General features: G+C 41.2%; 1 protein-coding gene across 1 annotated transcript in view; it reads right to left on the bottom strand.

Moving 5' to 3' along the window:
- Positions 1-19845, bottom strand: part of LOC112250423 (nesprin-2) — a 245510-nt gene that overhangs the window by 70150 nt on the left and 155515 nt on the right. The window contains exons 78-84 of the mRNA XM_042322697.1: positions 17188-17340; positions 15191-15373; positions 13117-13272; positions 12802-12909; positions 5314-5484; positions 4435-4568; positions 3033-3228 (exon numbers count right to left, since the gene is read on the bottom strand). Of these exons, the coding sequence (XP_042178631.1) occupies positions 3033-3228; positions 4435-4568; positions 5314-5484; positions 12802-12909; positions 13117-13272; positions 15191-15373; positions 17188-17340 (1101 nt within the window). The remainder of the gene's footprint in view (positions 1-3032; positions 3229-4434; positions 4569-5313; positions 5485-12801; positions 12910-13116; positions 13273-15190; positions 15374-17187; positions 17341-19845) is intronic.

The following is a 19845-nucleotide window of genomic DNA, read 5'->3' as shown; positions in this document are numbered from 1 at the left end:
ATTTCAAAAACGTTGAAAGTTTCTTGAAGTGCAGTTACAGAAAACATCAAGCGCTATGATGAAACTGGCTCTCATGAGGACCGCCACAGGAAAGGAAGACCCAGAGTTACCTCTGCTGCAGAGGATAAGTTCATTAGAGTTACCAGCCTCAGAAATTGCAGTCCAAATAAATGCTTCACAGAGTTCAAGTAACAGACACATCTCAACATCAACTGTTCAGAGGAGACTGCATGGACCAAGTCTTCATGGTCGAATTGCTGCTTAGAAAACACTACTAAAGGACACCAATAACAAGAAGAGACTTGCTTGGGCCAAGAAAAACGAGCAATGGACATTAGACCAGTGGAAATCTGTCCTTTGGTCTAATGAGTCCACATTTGAGATTTTTGGTTCCAACCGTCGTGTCTTTGTGAGACAGAGTGTAGATGAACGGATGATCTCACCATGTGTGGTTCCCACCATGAAGCCTGGAGGAGGAGGTGTGATGGTGTGGGGGTACTACGCTGGTGACACTGTCAGTGATTTATTAAGAATTCAAGGCTCACGTAACCAGCATGGCTACCACAGCATTCTGCAGCGATACGCCATCCCATTTGGTTTGCGCACTCCATCACTCTCATTTGTTTTTCAACACACCTCCAGGCTGTGTAAGGGCTATTTGGCCAACAAGGAGAGTGATGGAGTGCTGCATCAGATGACCTGGCCTCCACAATCACCCAACCTCAAGTCAATTGAGATGGTTTGGGATGAGTTGGACCGCAGAGTGAAGGAAAAGCAGCCAACAAGTGCTCAGCATATGTGGGAACTTCTTCAAGACTGTTGACAAAGCATTCCAGGTGACGCTGGTTGAGAGAATGCCAAGAGTGCACAAAGCTATCAAGGCAAAGGGTGACAACTTTGAAGAATATAAAATGTAAAATATATTTTGATTTGTTAAACAATTTTTTGGTTACTACATGATTCTATATGTGTTATTTCATAGTTGGGATGTCTTCACTATTATTCTACAATGTAGAAAATAGAACAAACAAAGATAAACCCTTGAATGAGTAGGTGTGTCCAAACTTTTGAAGGGTACTGTATATATTTTCAATGACTTCTCAATACACGGTGTTTGCCATGGCGCACCATAAGCAGTGTTGGGGGAATAGGATTCTATGTAATTGTTTTCGGCCCGAGGTTGACGTCCTTTCACCAAGTTCCTGTTTTACGCAAGCACCCAGTACTACTAACTGTTTTTAGTGAGGGGGATGAAAAATGGTAGAAGCATTTAAAACACAGAGTTGAGCATTCTCTGCTCTCACCTGGGGGTAAAATGCATCACTGATCAGGAGTATAAATTCCTGAGGGAATATTGCAGTCATGAAGCCACTGACTGTGTCATTGGACATCTTGCAAGGAGAGGATACCTGTTTCTACGACACTCTACTACTAACCTGGTTGACTAAACTAAAGTTGATGTCCAAGACAGTGGCACTGAAGGACTGTCTCTCTCGGATGACAGCTGGCCTGCCTGATGCCATAGTCCAGGTAGGCTTAGATAGTGTTCATATCCTTGCCCTCAATGCCCTGGGATTTGATATCTGCAGGCCTAATGCACATAGCCTACTTAAAACATAATATTTACTTGTGTTGGTGACATTGTTTACATTTAGTGAGGATGCGGTAAATACTAATAACTGTTCACAGGGAGTAATAAATAGAGTATTATTGTTGAAAGTAGTAACGAGTAATAGGTCATATTTTTTATTTGTTTTGAGTAGCGACCCCAACACTGGCCATGAGGCAACCTCTATAATAATGTTTTTGTTTATAAGTGTTTTTTATTCATTTTTGATCCGCTTTTTGTTTCTGATCATTTACTGAGTCGTGTTTTGACCCATTTTTATTTAGAATGTATGTATCTGAATGAGTTTGAAGACTGTTGGCAGTTTGGCTTGGCTAGCTAACATTAGCCCCTGAATGGGACTGTTGTTGCTTGAATGCCTCAACAAAGCAAGTGACTCGAGACGGGAGAGGACTACATTACTGGAAATGGCTTGCAGTAGTGAAGATTGTCAACTACTCTGACTGTTACCAAATGTGTGGCAGCAGTGGCATCACCCAAGTGGGTGCTGCACAAATGGTAGTGCTGGAGGAATAGAAAATTATCTACGAAACCCAAAGCACGGAGAGGATGTTGGGGTCGGCGATGATGAGGCTACAGACCTGTCTGTTTCTGACTCCCTGGCTGTGACTGAGATGCTGCCTCCTCCTGACCATAAATATTTTCTCTACTCCACTCACCATCCAAAGTGCTTGAACTGAATAACATCGGACTTCTGAACTTTCTAGATTAGCGCACACACTTATAGACATTTACTTGTTTTTTTTGTTGATGTATACTCAATTCAGCTGCCATGTATACTGAAATAAAACTCAACTCAATAAACTGAAAAGAAGAAGCTATATACACACTGAGTGTACAAAACATTTTGAACACCTCCCTAATATTGAGTTGCACCCGCTTTTGCCCTCAGAACAGCCTCAATTTGTCGTGGCATGGACTCTACAAGGTGTCGAAAGCGTTCCACAGGGATGCTGGTCCATGTTGACTCCAGTGCTTCCTACAATTGTGTCAAGTTGGCTGGATGTCATTTGGGTGGTGGACCATTCTTGATTCACACATGAAACTGTTGAGCGTGAAAAACCCAGCAGCGTTACAGTTCTTGACACACTCAAACCGTTGAGCCTGGCACCTACTACCATACCCCGCTCAAAGGTACTTAAATATTTTGTCTTGATCACTCACCCTCTGAATGGCACACATGCATAATCCATGTCTCAATTGCCTCAAGGCTTAAAAATCCTTCTTTAACCTGTCTCCTCCCCTTCATCTACACTGACTGAAGTGGATCAATAAGGGATCATAGCTTTCACCTGGATTCACCTGGTCAGTCTATGTCATGGAAAGAGCAGGTGTTTCTAATACACTGTACACTCAGTAAACTTCAATTAGAATTAACCCCAACCCGAGTGACAGTGGCACTCACCTTGATGGCATCGACCAGGTCCTGTGTGGAGTGGCATGGTGTCGACAGGAAGCTGAGCAGCGCCCCCCACTGTTCCTGGTGGTGTTGCAGGCGGACGGAGCATTGGTCGTACAGACGGTTGTACTCCCCCCAGAACGACAGCAGATCCCCAGTTCTCAGCAGCTCCTCATCCACCTCCTGCACTAGCGCCTTCCACCTGACAGGGGCCGACAGTGTTTTAAACATAATAAAGGGGCAATCTGCATTTCAAACAACAACAAAGTGGGCTGCCCTCCAATATTTTTTTTAATCAACTGAGGCATCTTGTTTTAAAGTTTTTCACTAGCCATTTACAAAGCAATATGACATGCTTTATGAATTATGAAGCCTTCATGTGCTTAAAATAAGTCAGTTGCTAACTGTGAGAGAAATGGAACTACAATATTAGTCGCAAAATGTTTCAAGTCACTAGTCTATGCCGACCACACAAACTAGTCTACTCTACACGAGTCCACCAAAAAGCTAGTTAGCTTTCGGCTTACCAGCTCGGAACAAAATACTTATTTGTTTTGATTACAAAAATGTTTCAAAATTCACAAAAAGTGTTGTTAGCTGATGCAGATGATCTCATAGAACAATATGTATAAGATATCCTACGCCTGTGTTTACCACAGTTCAACAAAAAAAACATTAATTTCCCTATTAAAGTGGCAGTCTTGGCTTGGCAGTTTTCTGTCAGACCTTGGTTGGAAATACTTGAAAAATCGAGTCAAGTACTTGGAGCGTTGTTTGAGTCTGCTTGGAGTGCCAGATGGGCGGGGTTTGCAGTTTTGGGGTTTTTCTGTTTTTAATTAAGCTGGGCAAGCTCAAACATGCACAGATAAAGTACTTGAATCGAGTTAAGTATTTGAAACCCATGTTTGATTTCTCAATGGAAAACAAAAGCAAGTGTTTCTTATTGTTATATACATATATACATTGTTAAATATATTTTCTTCCATTTCGTGCTTACTAAACACAACCCTGCTGTTTGATTATGTCAAATTGCCAAGTCCACCTTAAAAGGGCAATCTGCATTTTCTACATCCATTTTTGAATGTATTGATTATTGACGAATATAACTTCTAAATGCCTTATGAGCTTAGTTAAACTGTTGTACCCCATCAGAACCCCAAATCTAAGTTTGTTTTATTCCAATGTTTGTAAACAAAATAAATGTAAACAAAACATGGTTAAAACTATAATTTTGATATTATGGATGGTCAGTCCTTGCATCTATAGCTCTGTCTATGAATTTGAGTCTGGTCACATTTCTCCAGCCTTATCCATTAGCTTTTTACTGGAACAGGAGCAGGGATGATGCTTTGTTATTGTTTCAACTGCTGATTGCCCCATCAAAGGTCCAGTTAGCGGTGGTACTGACTGTGTTCTCTCCTCCTCAAGTCTCTCAATAAGGAGTTGGGCCGCTCCAGGACTGATAGTGTCCGACAAGCCTGCGTACGACTGGTCCAGAGCAGTCCACATCTCCGCCCCCATCCCAGCCTCCTCCTGGAGGCACTGTGGACAGAGAAACGTCATAGTGTAAACAAACACTCCCTTTCCAACTCATCAAACCAAACAGCATTTAATGACAAAATCTCCTACAGTATTGAGGCACGCTGTATATGGGAGATTTAGGTTTGGTAGCTTTACATGTTAGGAAGATATAGGCTTTCCAATACATCTGGCACACAATGTGTTTATGTCACATGTCCTATACCCACAATTTTGGGTTGTCTACAGTAGCTCAAGGTTAGAGTTGTGGTATCTCTTTCAATCATCTTTTAATTCATATTCATCTACCATTACAGTGGATTGTAAAATATCGGGCACTGTATCAGTGGTTAATGTTTGAGACAGAGAGGTTTCAAAACAGAGAGTCGGAACTGACGAGCACTTCTTGTATCGGCTGTTTAGCAGACTAGGGCAGGATTTTAACGAGCTGGTTGCCAATGACAAACTTGTCCCTTGCTGGTAGGTTTTCTCTGAATCGCAATACATTAGCTAGCTTTGAGTCAGTTTCTTAAGTAGCTGAATATGTCTTCAACAAATAGCTGGGAAAGTGACAGAATGACACATTTCCATATTTGTCAAAAATGACTTCCTTTCAAAGGAGTCCTGTACCGCACTGTGTGCACTAAATGTGGATAACATAGCTAGCTTGGCGGTCATGACATGCTAAGATAGCGTGCTCAGGCATTTCTATGGGAACCGCCCCTTGATATGTCTCTTCTTATATGGTTGACAACTTCATCACACTCACCTGTAGCTGCTCCACATGCCTTTTGACCTGGTGGTAGGAGAGGAAGGGACCACTGCTGTGTTCCAGACCACAGCGCAGCTTAGTGGTGTAGAATGAAACATCACCCAGCTCCTTCTCAAACTGGCCCCACTGAACCAGAACCCGCTGGAGATCAGGCCTCAGGCTCCCAACCTGTAGGGTTGGGAGAAAATACTGATAATGTCCTTTTCACACCTTCATGCTGACCCAAAACAAGCTGTGTTGGCTTGGATATTTAATTTTCACAATGACTTTTTCTGTATGGTTCCAGAAACTATGGTAGATGTGTAGCAAGGTCTGCTGAGTACAGCTTGGTTTTGCTCGACTCAGTTTAGCTCAGTAGTGTGTAAAACCCTTATATATCATATTGTATGACACATGCCAGAGCAGTGGAAATGCGGCAGCAATGGGGTCCTGGAGGACTCAAGTGTTTGCAGGCTTCTCTTTCAACCCAGCATGAAAATACCATTTTATTTTTTTCCCCTCGTTTTTTTATATGGGCATATATAACAAATAAAACCATGAGTAAAGATAGAATCATGCATGAAGTAAACAGCAATATTGAGTCGATTTCCACAACAACTAAGAGCATTGAAGTATGAGGCTAAACTTCTCCACTGTTTGGACCCCATAGCTATCACTTTGCAGCAGCGTGAAGTGCACCGGTGCAGATGCGGAGATGGTCTGTCTGACTGTGTGAGAGCAAAGACTTGCATCATGCTCATCTGAATACAGGGCCTATCAGTGGTATTCACCCCTCTTGGATTTCTTCACATTTTATTGTGTTACAATGTGGGGATTCAAATGGAGAAAAAGTTGATAAAAAAAATAAAATCATGATCAGATAAGTATTCACCCCCCCTTTGAGTCAATACATGGTAGAAACACTTTTGGCAGCAATTACAGCTGCGAGTCTTTTTTAAAATTATAATATATTTATTATTTTACAATAAAAAAATCAAATAAAAAAGACAGCAATACTAACAATGACATTCATTGTACTGTTGAATGGGATGGCCAATTTAGAGGACAAAACAAAACTTAACTCACACATACACAAAATAAAACTAAATCCTATTAGGTGGTACATGTATAAGAAGACAGCATATAGTCATTACAAGCAGTGTAGTTAAGCCAAAAATAGATATTGAGTGGAGTACAGCACAGAGTAGCAGCAGATCGTCAACCCAGTTATGAAGCGGGACTAGACCATTTATCCAGTATCGGCTGCCATATTTTGTAAAACATTGGACTTCTATTGGAGGTATTGTATCGAATCTTTTCCATATGTATTACATTCCCTAAATCCCGTAACCACATTTCAAAGGTAGGTACAGTCTCCAGTTTCCAAAATTGCAATATGAGCCTTTTGGCTAATAGAGTACAAAGAGAGACAGCTTTCCCTTCGTGGTTATTCCCATCAACTGTACCAAACAGAGCGGTCAATGGGTCTGGGGCTAGAACTCTATCAAAGGCTCTAGATAAGTAATCAAAAATGAGAGCCCAGTAAACATGTAACTTAGGACATGTCCAGAATAAGTGGGTCAACGTCCCCTCATCCTGCTTGCACCTCTCACACAGTTTTATTTTTGAGTAATGTAACCTGTGTATCACCTTAAACTGTACAAGGTTGTGTCTGGCATTCACTGAACTGTGGTTTATATTCCTGAGAGCTTCTACCCAGTCCTCATCTGAGATTTCTGACCCAAGTTCTTGTTCCCAAGCCCTTTTAATGGTGTCTGTGGATACCTCTATGTGGGCCTGTAGCACATCATACAGTCTAGAGACCGATCCTTTTGAATGGGGTTTGACAAGGATCAAGCTATCTAATGTAGGACTATTTGGCTTCATGTCATACTGTGGGATATGTGTCCTTACGAAATTCCTGATTTGGAGGTATCTGAAAAAATGTGTTGTTGGCATGTTGAACTTTCCCTGTAATTGTTGAAATGAAGCTAACTGACCATCTATTTATAGATTACCAATTGTTGTGAGCCCCTTCTCCATCCACTGTGAAAACACCACATCATCCAATGCGGGGTGGAAAGCATGATTCAGGCAAATCGGGCTGTCAATGTATACAGTGGGTATGTTAAGAAAATACCTAATCTGTTTCCAGATCCTAAGCGTATGACAAATGACTGGGTTAGAGTCATGAGTGGATTTTTTTCACATATGATGGGCTATTAACAAGTGCAGGGAGTGAGGAACGTTGACAGGAGGCCTGCTCAATCAAAAGCCATGCAGGCATATCCTTCTGTCTCATTGCAGGTAAACTTTCCCTCCAGAAAGACACAATGTTCAGATTAGCAGCCCAATAATACAGTTTAAAGTGAGGAAGGCCAAAGCCCCCCTCTATTTTGTACTTGCATAAATGCTTCTTTGAAATTCTGGCTGCCTTGTTATCCCATAAAAATGACTAGAGTTACTATTGAATCCAGTTTCTTAAAATAGCTTTGTGGTATGAAATTGGGTAGACATTGGAAGAGGTAAAGAAACCTGGGTAGGACAACCATTTTAATAGTGTTTATACGACCAACCAAGGAGATAGGCAGAGTTTTCCAAAAATCTATATTTTGTTTAAGCTTATATATTTTCATGTCCCAATTCGCTTTCAATAGCTGATCAAGGTCTCTTGTCACTACAATGCCAAGGCTTGTGAACTTGTCCATCACTGTTCTAAACGGGGTAGATTGCAGAAATTGCATATCCACAGGCCGTGATATTGGCATCAACTCACTTTTTTGCCAGTTTATCTTGTAGCCAGAGAAGGAGCCAAATGTGTTTATCAAGTTAAGTAAGGGTGGAATATAAGTTTTAGGCTTGGACAAAAACAAAAGAACATCGTCTGCATATAGGGAAATTTTGTGCTGTGTGTCCTTTATTTTAACAGAAGCTATATCGGCACATGCCCGAATGCGAGTAGCAAGGGGTTCCATGGCTATAGTGAAGAGAGCAGGCGAAATAGGGCACCCCTGTCGGCACCCCTTGAACAAGCGGAATGACTGCGACATCTCTTGATTGGTTACCACGGACGCCATAGGGTGTGCATAAATAATTCTTATCCGATTAATAAATTCCTTTCTGAACCTGAAGTGCTCCAGAACCGACATCATATACTTCCACTCAATCCGATCAAACGCCTTCTCTGCATCAAGAGCTATTACCACTGCCTCAAACTTATGATCGTGATACATTACGTTGAAAAGGCGTCTCAAATTGTAGTATATATGTCGGCCCGGGATAAAACCTGTCTGGTCAGGGTGTATGATGTCGGAAATGTATGTTTTCAATCGGTTTGCCAATATCTTTGTCAACACCTTGTTTTCTATGGGGAGAAACGACACGGGGCGATAAGACGACATCTCCATGGAATCTCTATCTTTTTTCAAGATCAGTGCTATTGTAGCCTCATACAGTGTTTGCGGGAGTTTGGCATTTTCTTTGGATTGTTTAAACATTCGCAACCTAAGTGGAGATAGACTGGCGCAGTACTTCTTATAGAGTTCTATTACATATCCATCTGGCCCAGGGGCCTTGCTGTTTGGAAATTGTGCTTTTATTGTCTTTTATTTTGTGAATAGCTCTAGATGCCTTTACATGCCTTAGCTGTCTTGCTAATAATTTATGTGGTTTGTCACCCAGTTCAAAATAACTTTGTTGCGTTCTAGCAAGTAAAGAGCCCACCCGTTTCGAAAGGATGGTATTGTATTCATATTTTAACTTTGTGATCTTCTCAAGGACTGTATATGAGGAATTCGTCCTAAAAACGTTCTCCTGTTCCCCTAACTCTCTTTCAATTTCTCTCAGCCTAGTATTGGCGCGTTTCTTCCTCTCTGATGTATAAGAAATAATGTAACCTCTAATCACAGCCTTTAGAGATTCCCAAAGGGTGGAGTCGTCAACATCCCCCGTGTCGTTAGTTCCGAGGGAAGAGGCAATCTGCTCCTTCAAATACTGACAAAAAGCCTCATCTTTCAGCAGGTATGCGTCTAAGCGCCACGGTTGCCGACCTGTCGACATATTGTCGAGTTTCAGCACCATGGACACAGGAGAGTGGTCCGTAATTAGAATAGGGTGATAGGTAACCGACTCAGCTACTGAAATTAGTTTGGAGTCCAACAAAAAATAGTCAATTCTGGAATATGATTGTATGATAATATGATTTCTGGAATATGAACTGATGAAAAGAAAGAGTAATCCCTGTCTGTTGGGTGCGTCAGTCTCCAAATATCGACAATGTTAAGGTTTGTCATCAATGTATTTAGACAGACACTGGCATTTGATTGTTGAAGTGACCTTGATAACTGTTTATCTAAAAGAGGATCTAACGTACAGTTAAAGTCCCCTCCAACAATAACACTTGTATCCGAGATATTTGGTATGTCCTTAAATACCCTTTGAAAAAATAATGGATCATCGAAGTTGGGTCCATATAAATTGACCAAGGTTACTGGTTTCGAATTCAGTATACCAGCCACAATAATATACCGACCATTAGGATCTGAAATCAAGGATGAGTAAACAAACGGAATGTTTTTCCTTATCAGGATTGCTACCCCTCTCGCTTTTGCATCAAAGTTAGACTGGTATATCTGACCGATCCAGACGACTCGTAGCTTGGCCTGAGCGGAGCGTTTAATATGAGTTTCTTGAAGAAACACTATGTCAGCACCCAGTGATTTAAGATGAGAAAAAACTTTAGCTCATTTCACCACATGCCCTAAGCCATTACAGTTCCAGCTGACTATCTTTATTCCACCTGGTCTACTCTGTGCTCTGTCACTATGTGGCATTTCTTATTTTAGAGCAAATTGTTGCTGTCATACAAAACTCAGAAGAAAAACGTCCCGCCGTGTGGGAGCTTGTCATGCCACCTGTACTAATAATAAACGTGAACATAAAACACATACCCCATCCCCCTCCCGTCCCTTTACTGAGTGACTTCCCCAAACGAAGCACTCCTTGGCTAACACACAAACCTTAGGGTGTCTAGACATACAGCTTGAACTAACTCGTCGTCTATAGATGCTCCGCATATGGGCTAATACTAAATAACACTTTACACCTAACTCTCTCGTTAGGGGGTGAGTGGTGCTAAAACATGATGTGCCAAACAATGCTATATTAGCCACAACATCTCACCAATCATAAGTCCCAAATTCTGATCTTCTAATCGAAAAGACATAGGCCAGAAATCCAAACACATTCATGGCCTGTATTTGGTCATTTAGCCGGCTGACACAGACGTTCTGTATCCTCAGCCAGGGAGCTTGCTTGTCAAGAACAGATCGGCCTCTTTTGGGTTGTCAAACGTACGTGTTGATCCTTCGACTGTCACCTTAAAACGGGCTGGGAAGAGGAATCCATATCGGATGTTGGCCGCCCTGCATTTGTTGCGTACCTCATCATACTCTTTCTGTTGGTTCCTCACCTCCAAGGTAAGATCTGGGTAGAAAGACACCCTGGCTCCGTTGAAGTTAAGGGGGAACTTTTGACTAGCCAGCTTGAGGATGAGATCCCTGGTCTGGGGATAGCAGCTCCGAGACAAATTCAGTGGGTTTCCCTTTCTCAGTGTCCTCCTGGATCCCACATATTCGGATGTTCTGGCATCTTGAATGCGACTCGAGCATTTCCAGTCGGGCTTTCAGGGTTTTGTTGTCATTTTTTAACGTTGTGCACTGTTTCTCTATGTTCTGTAGCCTGGCCTCGTGATCGACTGTCGTCTGCTCAACCTCATGCACCCTTCTCTGAGTTGCCTTCACAGTTTCGGCCAAAGTTCCAATACTCTTTGAGATATCAGCCAACCTTGTGTCCACCTTCTTGCTTAGTGAGTTTATGGCAGCCAACCTTGTGTCCACCTTCTTGCTTAGTGAGTTTATGGCAGCCAGTATGTCACTTTGAGTAGGCTCTGTGGGGAACTCTTGGAAGCTAGCCTCTTCAGCTAACTCCTCGTGGGTTGGCGACGTTGAAATTGGTTCGTTGTCTCTCTCATTCAAATGATCTTGTTTAGCGCTCCCTTTTTTGGTGCCTTTTCCCTTTGTCATATTTGTTTGAAGTTATAGGTTGTGAGAGGTTAAGATAAATACTAATTTGTTTCAAAATGGAGCGGAGCTCTAGCAAAGCACGTCTACTCCATAGCACACTCTCTAGCGCCCCCACAGCTGTGAGTCTTGTTGGGTAAGTCTCTAAGAGCTTTGCACAGCTGGGTTGTGGAATATTTGCCCATTATTATTTTCAAAATTCTTCAAGCTCTGTCAATTTAGTTGTTGATCATTGCCAGACAGCCATTTTCAAGTCTCACCATAGGTTTTCAAGATGGTTTAAGTCAAAACTGTAACTTGGCTACTCAGAACATTTACTGTTTTCTTGGTAAGCAACTCCAGTGTCGATTTGGCCTTATGTTTAAGGTTATTGTCTTGCTGAAAGGTGAATTAGTCTCCGGTGAAAAGCAGACTGAACCAGGTTTTCCTCTAGTATTTTGCATGTACTTAGCTCTATTCCGTTTCTTTTTATCCTGAAAAACTCCCCAGTCCTTGTCGATGACAATCTTATCCATGATGCAGCCACCACCATGATTGAACATATGGAGAGTGGTACTCAGTGATCTGTTGTGTTGGATTTGCCACAAACATGGCTTTGTATTCAGGAAAGTGTATTCCTTTGCCACATTTTTTGCAGTATTACTTTAGTGTCTTGTTGCAAACAGGATGCATTTTTGGAATATTTTTATTATGTACAGGTTTCCTCCTTTTCACTCTGTCATTTGGATTAGTATTGTAAAGTAACTACAATGTTGCTGATCCATCCTCAGTTTTCTCCTATCACAGCCATTAAACTCGGCAACAGTTTTAAAATCACCATTGGCCTTATTGTGAAATCCCTGAGCGGTTACTTCCTCTCCGGAAACTCAGCTAGGAAGGACGCATGTATATTTGTAGTGATAGAGTGTATTGATACACCATTCAAAGCCTAAATAATAACTCATGCTCAAAGGGATATTCAGTGTCTGTGTTTTTATCTACCAATCAGTGCCCTTCTTTGCGAGGCATTGGAAAAGCTCCCTGGTCTTTGTAGTTGAATCTGTACTTGAAATATACTATTCGTCTGAAGGACCATACAGATAAACCATACAGATAATTGGGTGTGGGGGATAAAGAGATGGGGCAGTCATTCAAAAATCATGTTTACAGAGTGCAATACTACTGACATTTATATAATTTTCTGATCTCAAAAGAAATCCATTTCAACCCCACTTTGTAAACCAACAAAATATGAAAAAATCCAAGGGCACTGAATAGTAATGGTAGGCACTGTATCTGCGGTGCTGCAAGTGGCAACGTCATATCGCTGAGTCTCAGTTTAACAAATTAAACCATAGTTAATTAACAAACAAAACCATATTTGACTAACAAAAAAACATAGTTCCCTAGTAAACTTGTGGCCTGTGTCGATGTGTGTGTTAGTCACCTGTTGGTTTAAGTCTGTGCAGACCTGGGTGACTGTGTCTGCAGACCAGGTGTCGCGGACCAGATCCTCGACCTCCACACACACGTCTTTCAGTTTCTCCTCCACAACCTGAACAGAGAGAGGAAGTCACCTTTTGTCAACTGTTCTATAAAGAAATGCACACACTCAGGCATGCGCACACACACCCGTGCGCACGCACGCAAACACGCACGCACGCACACACACCCTATTCACTCAATGAAGTCCCCATCTACATACAGTGCATGCAGTGTAGTATCCATGTCCCTTGTTCTGGCTTGTTAAAACTCTCCATACCTCCCACTCCTGCAGGGCCTTTTCCACCTGAGTCTGACTGACAGGTCTCTGCCACTCCCTCAGCCTCTCTCTCAGCCCCGCAGCCCAGCTGAGCACCCGTCGCAGTCGCTTCTCTCTTTCTGCGCAAATGCGGAACAGCTCCTCAGCCTGGTGCACCTGCAAACCATAGGTATGATACAGACACGAGGGTTGGGGACAATTCCATTTCAATTCGGTAAACTCATGATGGAAAATTTTAATTGGAAATGTCAGATCACTTCCTGAATCGACTGAATTGAAATGGTATTGATACCAGCCCTGTCAGGGGTTGAGTTACGTGGTCAACGTTGGACCTTTGTTTCTCTCGACGATCCAGACACATGCCACTCTAAGAAAAGCAAACGGCTTCAATTGACACTCCTGGCCAACATTTTTTTAATATACAGTGCCTTCGGAAAGTATTCAGACCCCTTGATTTTTTCCACATTTTGTTAAGTTAAAGCCTTATTCTAAAATGGCCCATAATGACAAAGAGAAGACAGGATGTCAGAATTTTTTTCAAATGTATATATTTTTTTAAACAGAAATACCTTATTTACATAAGTATTCAGACCCTGCTATGAAACGCGAAGTTGTGCTCAGGTGCATTCTGTTTCCATTGATCATCCTAGATATGTATCTACAATTTGATTAAAGTCCACCCATGGTAAATTCAATTGATGGACATGATTTGTAAAGGCACACACCTGTCTTTACAGAGCCTCCCTATATAAGGTTCCACAGCTGACAGTGCATATCAGAGCAAAAACCAAGCCATGAGGTCAAAGGTATAGTCCGTAGAGCTCCGAGACATGATTGTGTCGAGGCACAGATCTGGGGAATGGTACGAAAACATTTCTGCAAGATTGACGGTCTCCAAAAACACAGTGGCCTCCATCATTCTTAAATGGAAGAAGTCTGGAAACACCAAGACTCTTCCTAGAGCTGGCTGCCTGGCCAAACTGAACAATCGGGGGAGAAGGGCCTTGGTTAGGTGACCAACAATCCAATGGTCACTCTGATGAGCTCTAGAGTTCCTCTGTGGAGATGGGAGAACCTTCCAGAAGGACAACCATCTCTGCACCAATCAGGCATTTATGGTATTCTGGCCAGACGGAAGCCACTCTTCAGTAAAAGGCACATGACAGGCGGCTTGGAGTTTTTGGCCTGAATGCCAAGCATCACATCTGGAGGAAACCTGGCACCATCCCTACAGTGAAGCATGGTGGTGGCATCATCATGCTGTGGGGTTTTTCAGCGGCAGGGACTGGGAGACCAGTCAGGATCGAGGCAAAGATGAACGGAGCAGAAGTATGGAGAGATCCTTGATGAAAACTTACTTCAGAGTGCTCAGGACCTCAGACTGTGGCGAAGGTTCACCTTCCAACAAGATAACGACCCTAAGCCAAGACAATGCAGGAGTGGTTTCGGGACAAGTCTCTGAATGTCCTTGAGGGGCCCAATCAGAGCCTGGACTTGAACCCAATCGAACATCTCTGGAGAGACCTGAAAAGCTGTGTAGCAACGCTCGCCATCCAACCTGACAGAGCTTGAGAGGATCTGCAGAGAAGAATGGGAGAAACTACCCAAACACAGGTGTGGCAAGCTTGTGGCGTTATACCCAAGAAGACTCAATGCTGTAATCGCTGCCAAAGGTGATTCAACAATGTACTGAGTAAAGGGTCTAAATACTTATGTAAATGTAATATTTCTGTTTTTTTATTTGTAATAAATTATTTTTTTTAATTAAAAAACCTGTTTTGGCTTTGTCATTATGGGGTATTGTGTGTCGATTGATGAGGAAAAAAACGATTTACTCAATTTCAGAATAAGGTTGTAAGGTAACAAAATGTGGAAAAAGTCAAGGGGTCTGAATACTTTCCGTAGGCACTGTATATTTTTGCTCTTGGAATTTGCAGTTGGCAGCTTTCCACCTTTATTTAGTAAAGTACTGATTCCTTGTTTAAAAAAATCTTGTGTAGATGGTAAAAAGCCTTAATTTGATTGGCTGTCACAATATTGAGCCTGGCTTTATTTGGCTCGCTGTCATACTCACTTGACTGCCCAGCTTCCCTTCTAGGAGGAGCCAGCTTAAGTTGAGGGCACCCATTCGCTCGGCAAAGAGTGTGCGCTCCTCAGAGCAGCTGACAGAGTTATCCGACGCTGCCACAGACTGCGGTCCGGACTGGCACAGGAAATCCAGGGTGAGTTGCCCGCTGGCATTGCCTGCCTGGCACCCCTGAGGAATGAAATGATTCAACACACACTGGCATTAACACACAGGAATCTATACTACTCTACTACCCCACATAAAAAAATACTACAGTTACTATAGAATACAATAGCACTTGTACTATAGATTTATACAGTCTGTAGTGAACTGTAGTATACTGTAGAATACTATAATACGCTCTGCAGTATCCCTCAATCGTGTAGCATTTACCATAGACTTTTGTAATACACTACACACTTTAGTACCTTTCGGTCATTAGTTTTTCTCAATCGCAAACAAGCAATTGTTGGATCTGTGTTGAAACATATCTATAGCAGAACAGAAATGATCAAATGCTCAAATACTGTACATTCACAGAACTTATGATAATTTTCTTCATCTTAGTACCTGACTTGCATATCTTCGACCACCTTTTGCAAAACATTAAAAACAAATGTCATCGTTGAAAACAAAATACACTGTTAAGTGTTTTTTCCACAGAATATAACATTATTTTCATCAGAAAATAAATGTGTGCAATTGTGTTCACTGTTTCTAAATCATACAATCACTGACTCTTAAGTCATCATCTCCAACATTGTGACCTTCCATTACAGAGACTTATTTTTGTGTGAATTAAGGCCAATAAATGAATTTGTGTTCCTCCATTGTATTCACCTTTCCTTATTCTATTGTGGATTGGGTTTCTGTGCAAAAATGGAAAGTCTACAAAACTATGAGCAAACCAACCTTTGTATATACATGGAATTGGATTGTAGTGATACCGATGAATGAATCCTACACGCAATGTGCTTTTTTAAAATCACAAATAATATTTGATGTGTATGAAATGGTTTGGTGAAATATGCAAGAAGAGTAATTATCCATAATTCTGCACTTCTGGATAGTTGTACTTCCAATTTTGATCGTCATAATTTAGGGATTTTCAACTACATTCAGATGAGGGCCAATTTTTTCTTGAGCTGATGGTCAGTGGACCGGAACATAATTACAAATTATGTGTAGACTGCAAATTGACCGCAATAATTATTATATTTGATTAAAACAATTTCCAAAATTAAAATCACTTGGAGCTGGTTTGCATGTGTGTTTATAGTCTTTTATGTCCCCCCCAATTTTTAAAAATAATAAACAAATATGATTTAGGATTATTTTTGCTCAGAAAACTTAGGGGGGCCAAATAAAATCCCAAGAGGGCCTCAAATTGGGGAACACTGATTTAGTGACTGCAAAGAAAATATATCGATCGATTGGGATTTTTTAAACACAGACTAACTTTATGTCTGATCTGCTGAGACTAAAGAGATATGTATGGTTTCTTTTTGCAGGCAGTCATGTTCTTTGATAAATGTATTTGCAATTTTGATGGTATAATAGTTTTGATAAATGTATTTATGTTTTGAGAAGGAAACTACATATTGAAAAAACATTTAGTGTTTTGCAAAAGGCCACAGAGTTCTGTGTCTTGTGGACTCTCTGAAAATCGACAACATTGTTCGACAACATTGTTCCCTAAAGAACGCTTGTATGCGATTGAGAAAAACAGTAATTGCACTTACTATAGAATTGTGTACTACATTGCAATAGACTGTCCCATAAGACATTTTACCATAGTGTACCATAGTATACTGCGGTATGTACTAAAGTAGGCATGTTTACTATGATAACTTTGTAAATAACAGCATTTATTTATCCATATTACTCTATTGTGCAATGACAATCATGTAAAAAAATATATAATAATGTGGAACTAGTCCTGTGTTTCTCAATACATTTCTGTGTGTGTGTGTGTGTGTGTTCGTGGGTGTGTGTTAATGTACCTGGTAGTATTGGATTATGTGTCTGAGCTGATCTGCGTCATGGCAGGCCTTGATGGTGGCCTGTCCCTGATCTTCCAGCCTGGCTTCTTTGTCCTTCACCCACACCTCCAGGCCTGACAATACCTGGCATGGTGGCCACTTCTCCAGCAGGAGCTGAGGAACACAGAAGGACAGAAAAGGGACATCAAAACTCCAGCATTCAAAAGTGGATATAAAGTGATTAAGGAACTCTATAGTGTATGTGTGTATATAAATGGCATATACTGTATATACAGTACAGTATCTTCAGAATGTTTTCACACCCCTTTATTTTTTCCACATTTTGTTGTGTTACAGCCTGGATTAAATTAAAATGTTGTCACTGGCTTACACACAAGACAAAATACTGTCATTTTTACAAATGAATAAACAATGAAAAGCTGAAATGTCTTAAGTCAATAAGTATTCAGACCCTTTGTTATGGCAAGCCTAAATAAGTACAGGAGTAAAAATGTACTTACAAGTCATATAATAAGTTGCATGGACTCCCTCTGTGTGCATTAATAGTGTTTACATGATTTTTGAATGACTACCGCATCTCTGTACCCCACACATACAATTATCTGTAAGGTACCTAGGCTGAGCAGTGGATTTCAAACACAGATTCAACCACAAAGACCAGGAAGGTTTGAATATCCCTTTGAGTATGGTGAAGTTATCAATTACACTTTGGATGGTGTATTAATATACCCAGTCACTACAAAGATATAGGCGTCCTTCCTAACTCAGTTGTCGGAGAGGAATGAACCCGCTCAAGGATTTAACCATAAGGCCGATGGTGACTTTAAAACAGTTGCAGAGTTAAATGGCTGTGATAGGAGAAAACTGAGGATGGATCAACAACATTATAGTTACTCAATAATACTAACATAAATGACAGTGAGTGAAAAAAAGGAAGCCTGTACAGAGTAAAACATATTCCAAAACATGCATCCTGTTTGCAATAAGGTACTAAAGTAAAACTGCAAAAAATGTGGCAAAGAAATTAACATTATGTCCTGAATACAAAGCATTATGTTTGGAGAAAATCCAACACAACAAATTAAGCATAGTGGTGGCTGCATCATGTCATGGGTATGCTTGTCATTGGCAAGGACTAGGGAGTTTAAAATAATAATAATATTAATAAATGGAATAGAGCTAACCACAGGCAAAATCCTATAGGAAAACATGGTTCAGTGTGCTTTCCAACAGACACTGGGAGACAAATTCACCTTTCAGCACAACAATAAGATAAAACACAAGGCCAAATATATACTGGAGTTGCTTACGAAGACGACATTGAATGTTCCTGAGTGACCTAGTTAGAGTTTTTACTTAAATCAGCTTGAACATCTTTGGCAAGACTTAAAAATGGCTGTCTAGCAATGATCAACAACCAACTTAACAGAGCTTGAAGAATTATTTGGTGCAAATATTGTACAATCCACGTGTGTAGAGCTCTTAGAGACTTACCCAGAAAGACTGTAATTGCTGCCAAAGGTGATTCTAACATGTATTGACTCATGGGTGTGAATACTCGATATTTCTGTATTTCATTTTCACTTTGTCCTTATGTGGTATGTTGATGAGTGAGAAAAAAATCTATTTGATCCATTTTGAATTCAGGCTGTAACACAGCAAAAAGTGGTATAAGTCAAGGGGTATGAATACTTTCTGAATGCACTGTATAGTCAACAATATAATGTAGAGCATTGCTTTAGAAAGGCATACCAGTGTAAATATACCATATTTGTATGCCGTTTTAGAATATCCTAAAGCTGTGAATTTGACCACAGACAAACTATCCCTTTCTGCTCTTATCGAGGAGTTTCCCAGTAGCTGATTTATATCCTTCATTTGACAAAACACAGGGGGGAAAAAGGAGAGTTAAAAAGAAAGAAAGAGAGTCGTTGTATGCGGCGCTGTGAACTGGCCTTCACTGAGACCACAGCTGCAAGGGGGAGGAGAGGGGGCAATGCCAGTGTGTGTGCATGTCTGTGTGTGCGTGACTGCGTGTCTGTGTATGCCTCTGTGCATGTTCTGTGTGTGTTTGTGTGCGAGTATAGGTAATGGGTTTTGATGCTCCGGTGATGCATGCACTGTGGGAGCCAGTGCCAATGACGTGCAACCCCCGTTGTCTGAAGATAAGCTTCTTCTTTCATCTCCTCCTCTCCCCTATCTTCATCAAGTCAGTGAACCCACAACAGGTCATATTGTACATGAAAGAGTTCAGTGTGAATCCCAAATGACACCATATTCCTTATATAGTGCACTACCAGCTCAAAAGTAGTGCACTAAATAGGGAACAGGGTGCCATTTTAGATGCACCCTCACTGTTCAGTTTGGCACAACGGTCGGCCGTTTGTTGAAAGTTCTGAGAACCTGCTCGGATTCAGTGGTGATAGACGAGGGGCCAAATGGAAAAACTAGTCTTCGCCTCTTCTCTTTGTTCATCCCATCTGTGTGTGTTGTTAGGAGATTATTTGAAAGATAATGGGTGTGTCTCAATAGCCCAGCGAGGCTTGGTCTTCTTTCCTTTTCACTCCTCTCTTTTCCATCACGCTTGGTTTCCCAGCTCTTTCCTTTCCGCGCTGGTTACGTAGAGCATTGTTTCCCAACCAGGGGTACGGGTACGTC

The sequence above is a fragment of the Oncorhynchus tshawytscha genome, linkage group LG05 (assembly GCF_018296145.1).
Source record: "Oncorhynchus tshawytscha isolate Ot180627B linkage group LG05, Otsh_v2.0, whole genome shotgun sequence".
Classification (NCBI taxonomy): Eukaryota; Metazoa; Chordata; class Actinopteri; order Salmoniformes; family Salmonidae; genus Oncorhynchus; species Oncorhynchus tshawytscha.
The sequence above is the reverse complement of the archived record's forward strand: the minus strand, read 5'-3'. Positions and strand labels throughout refer to the sequence as shown.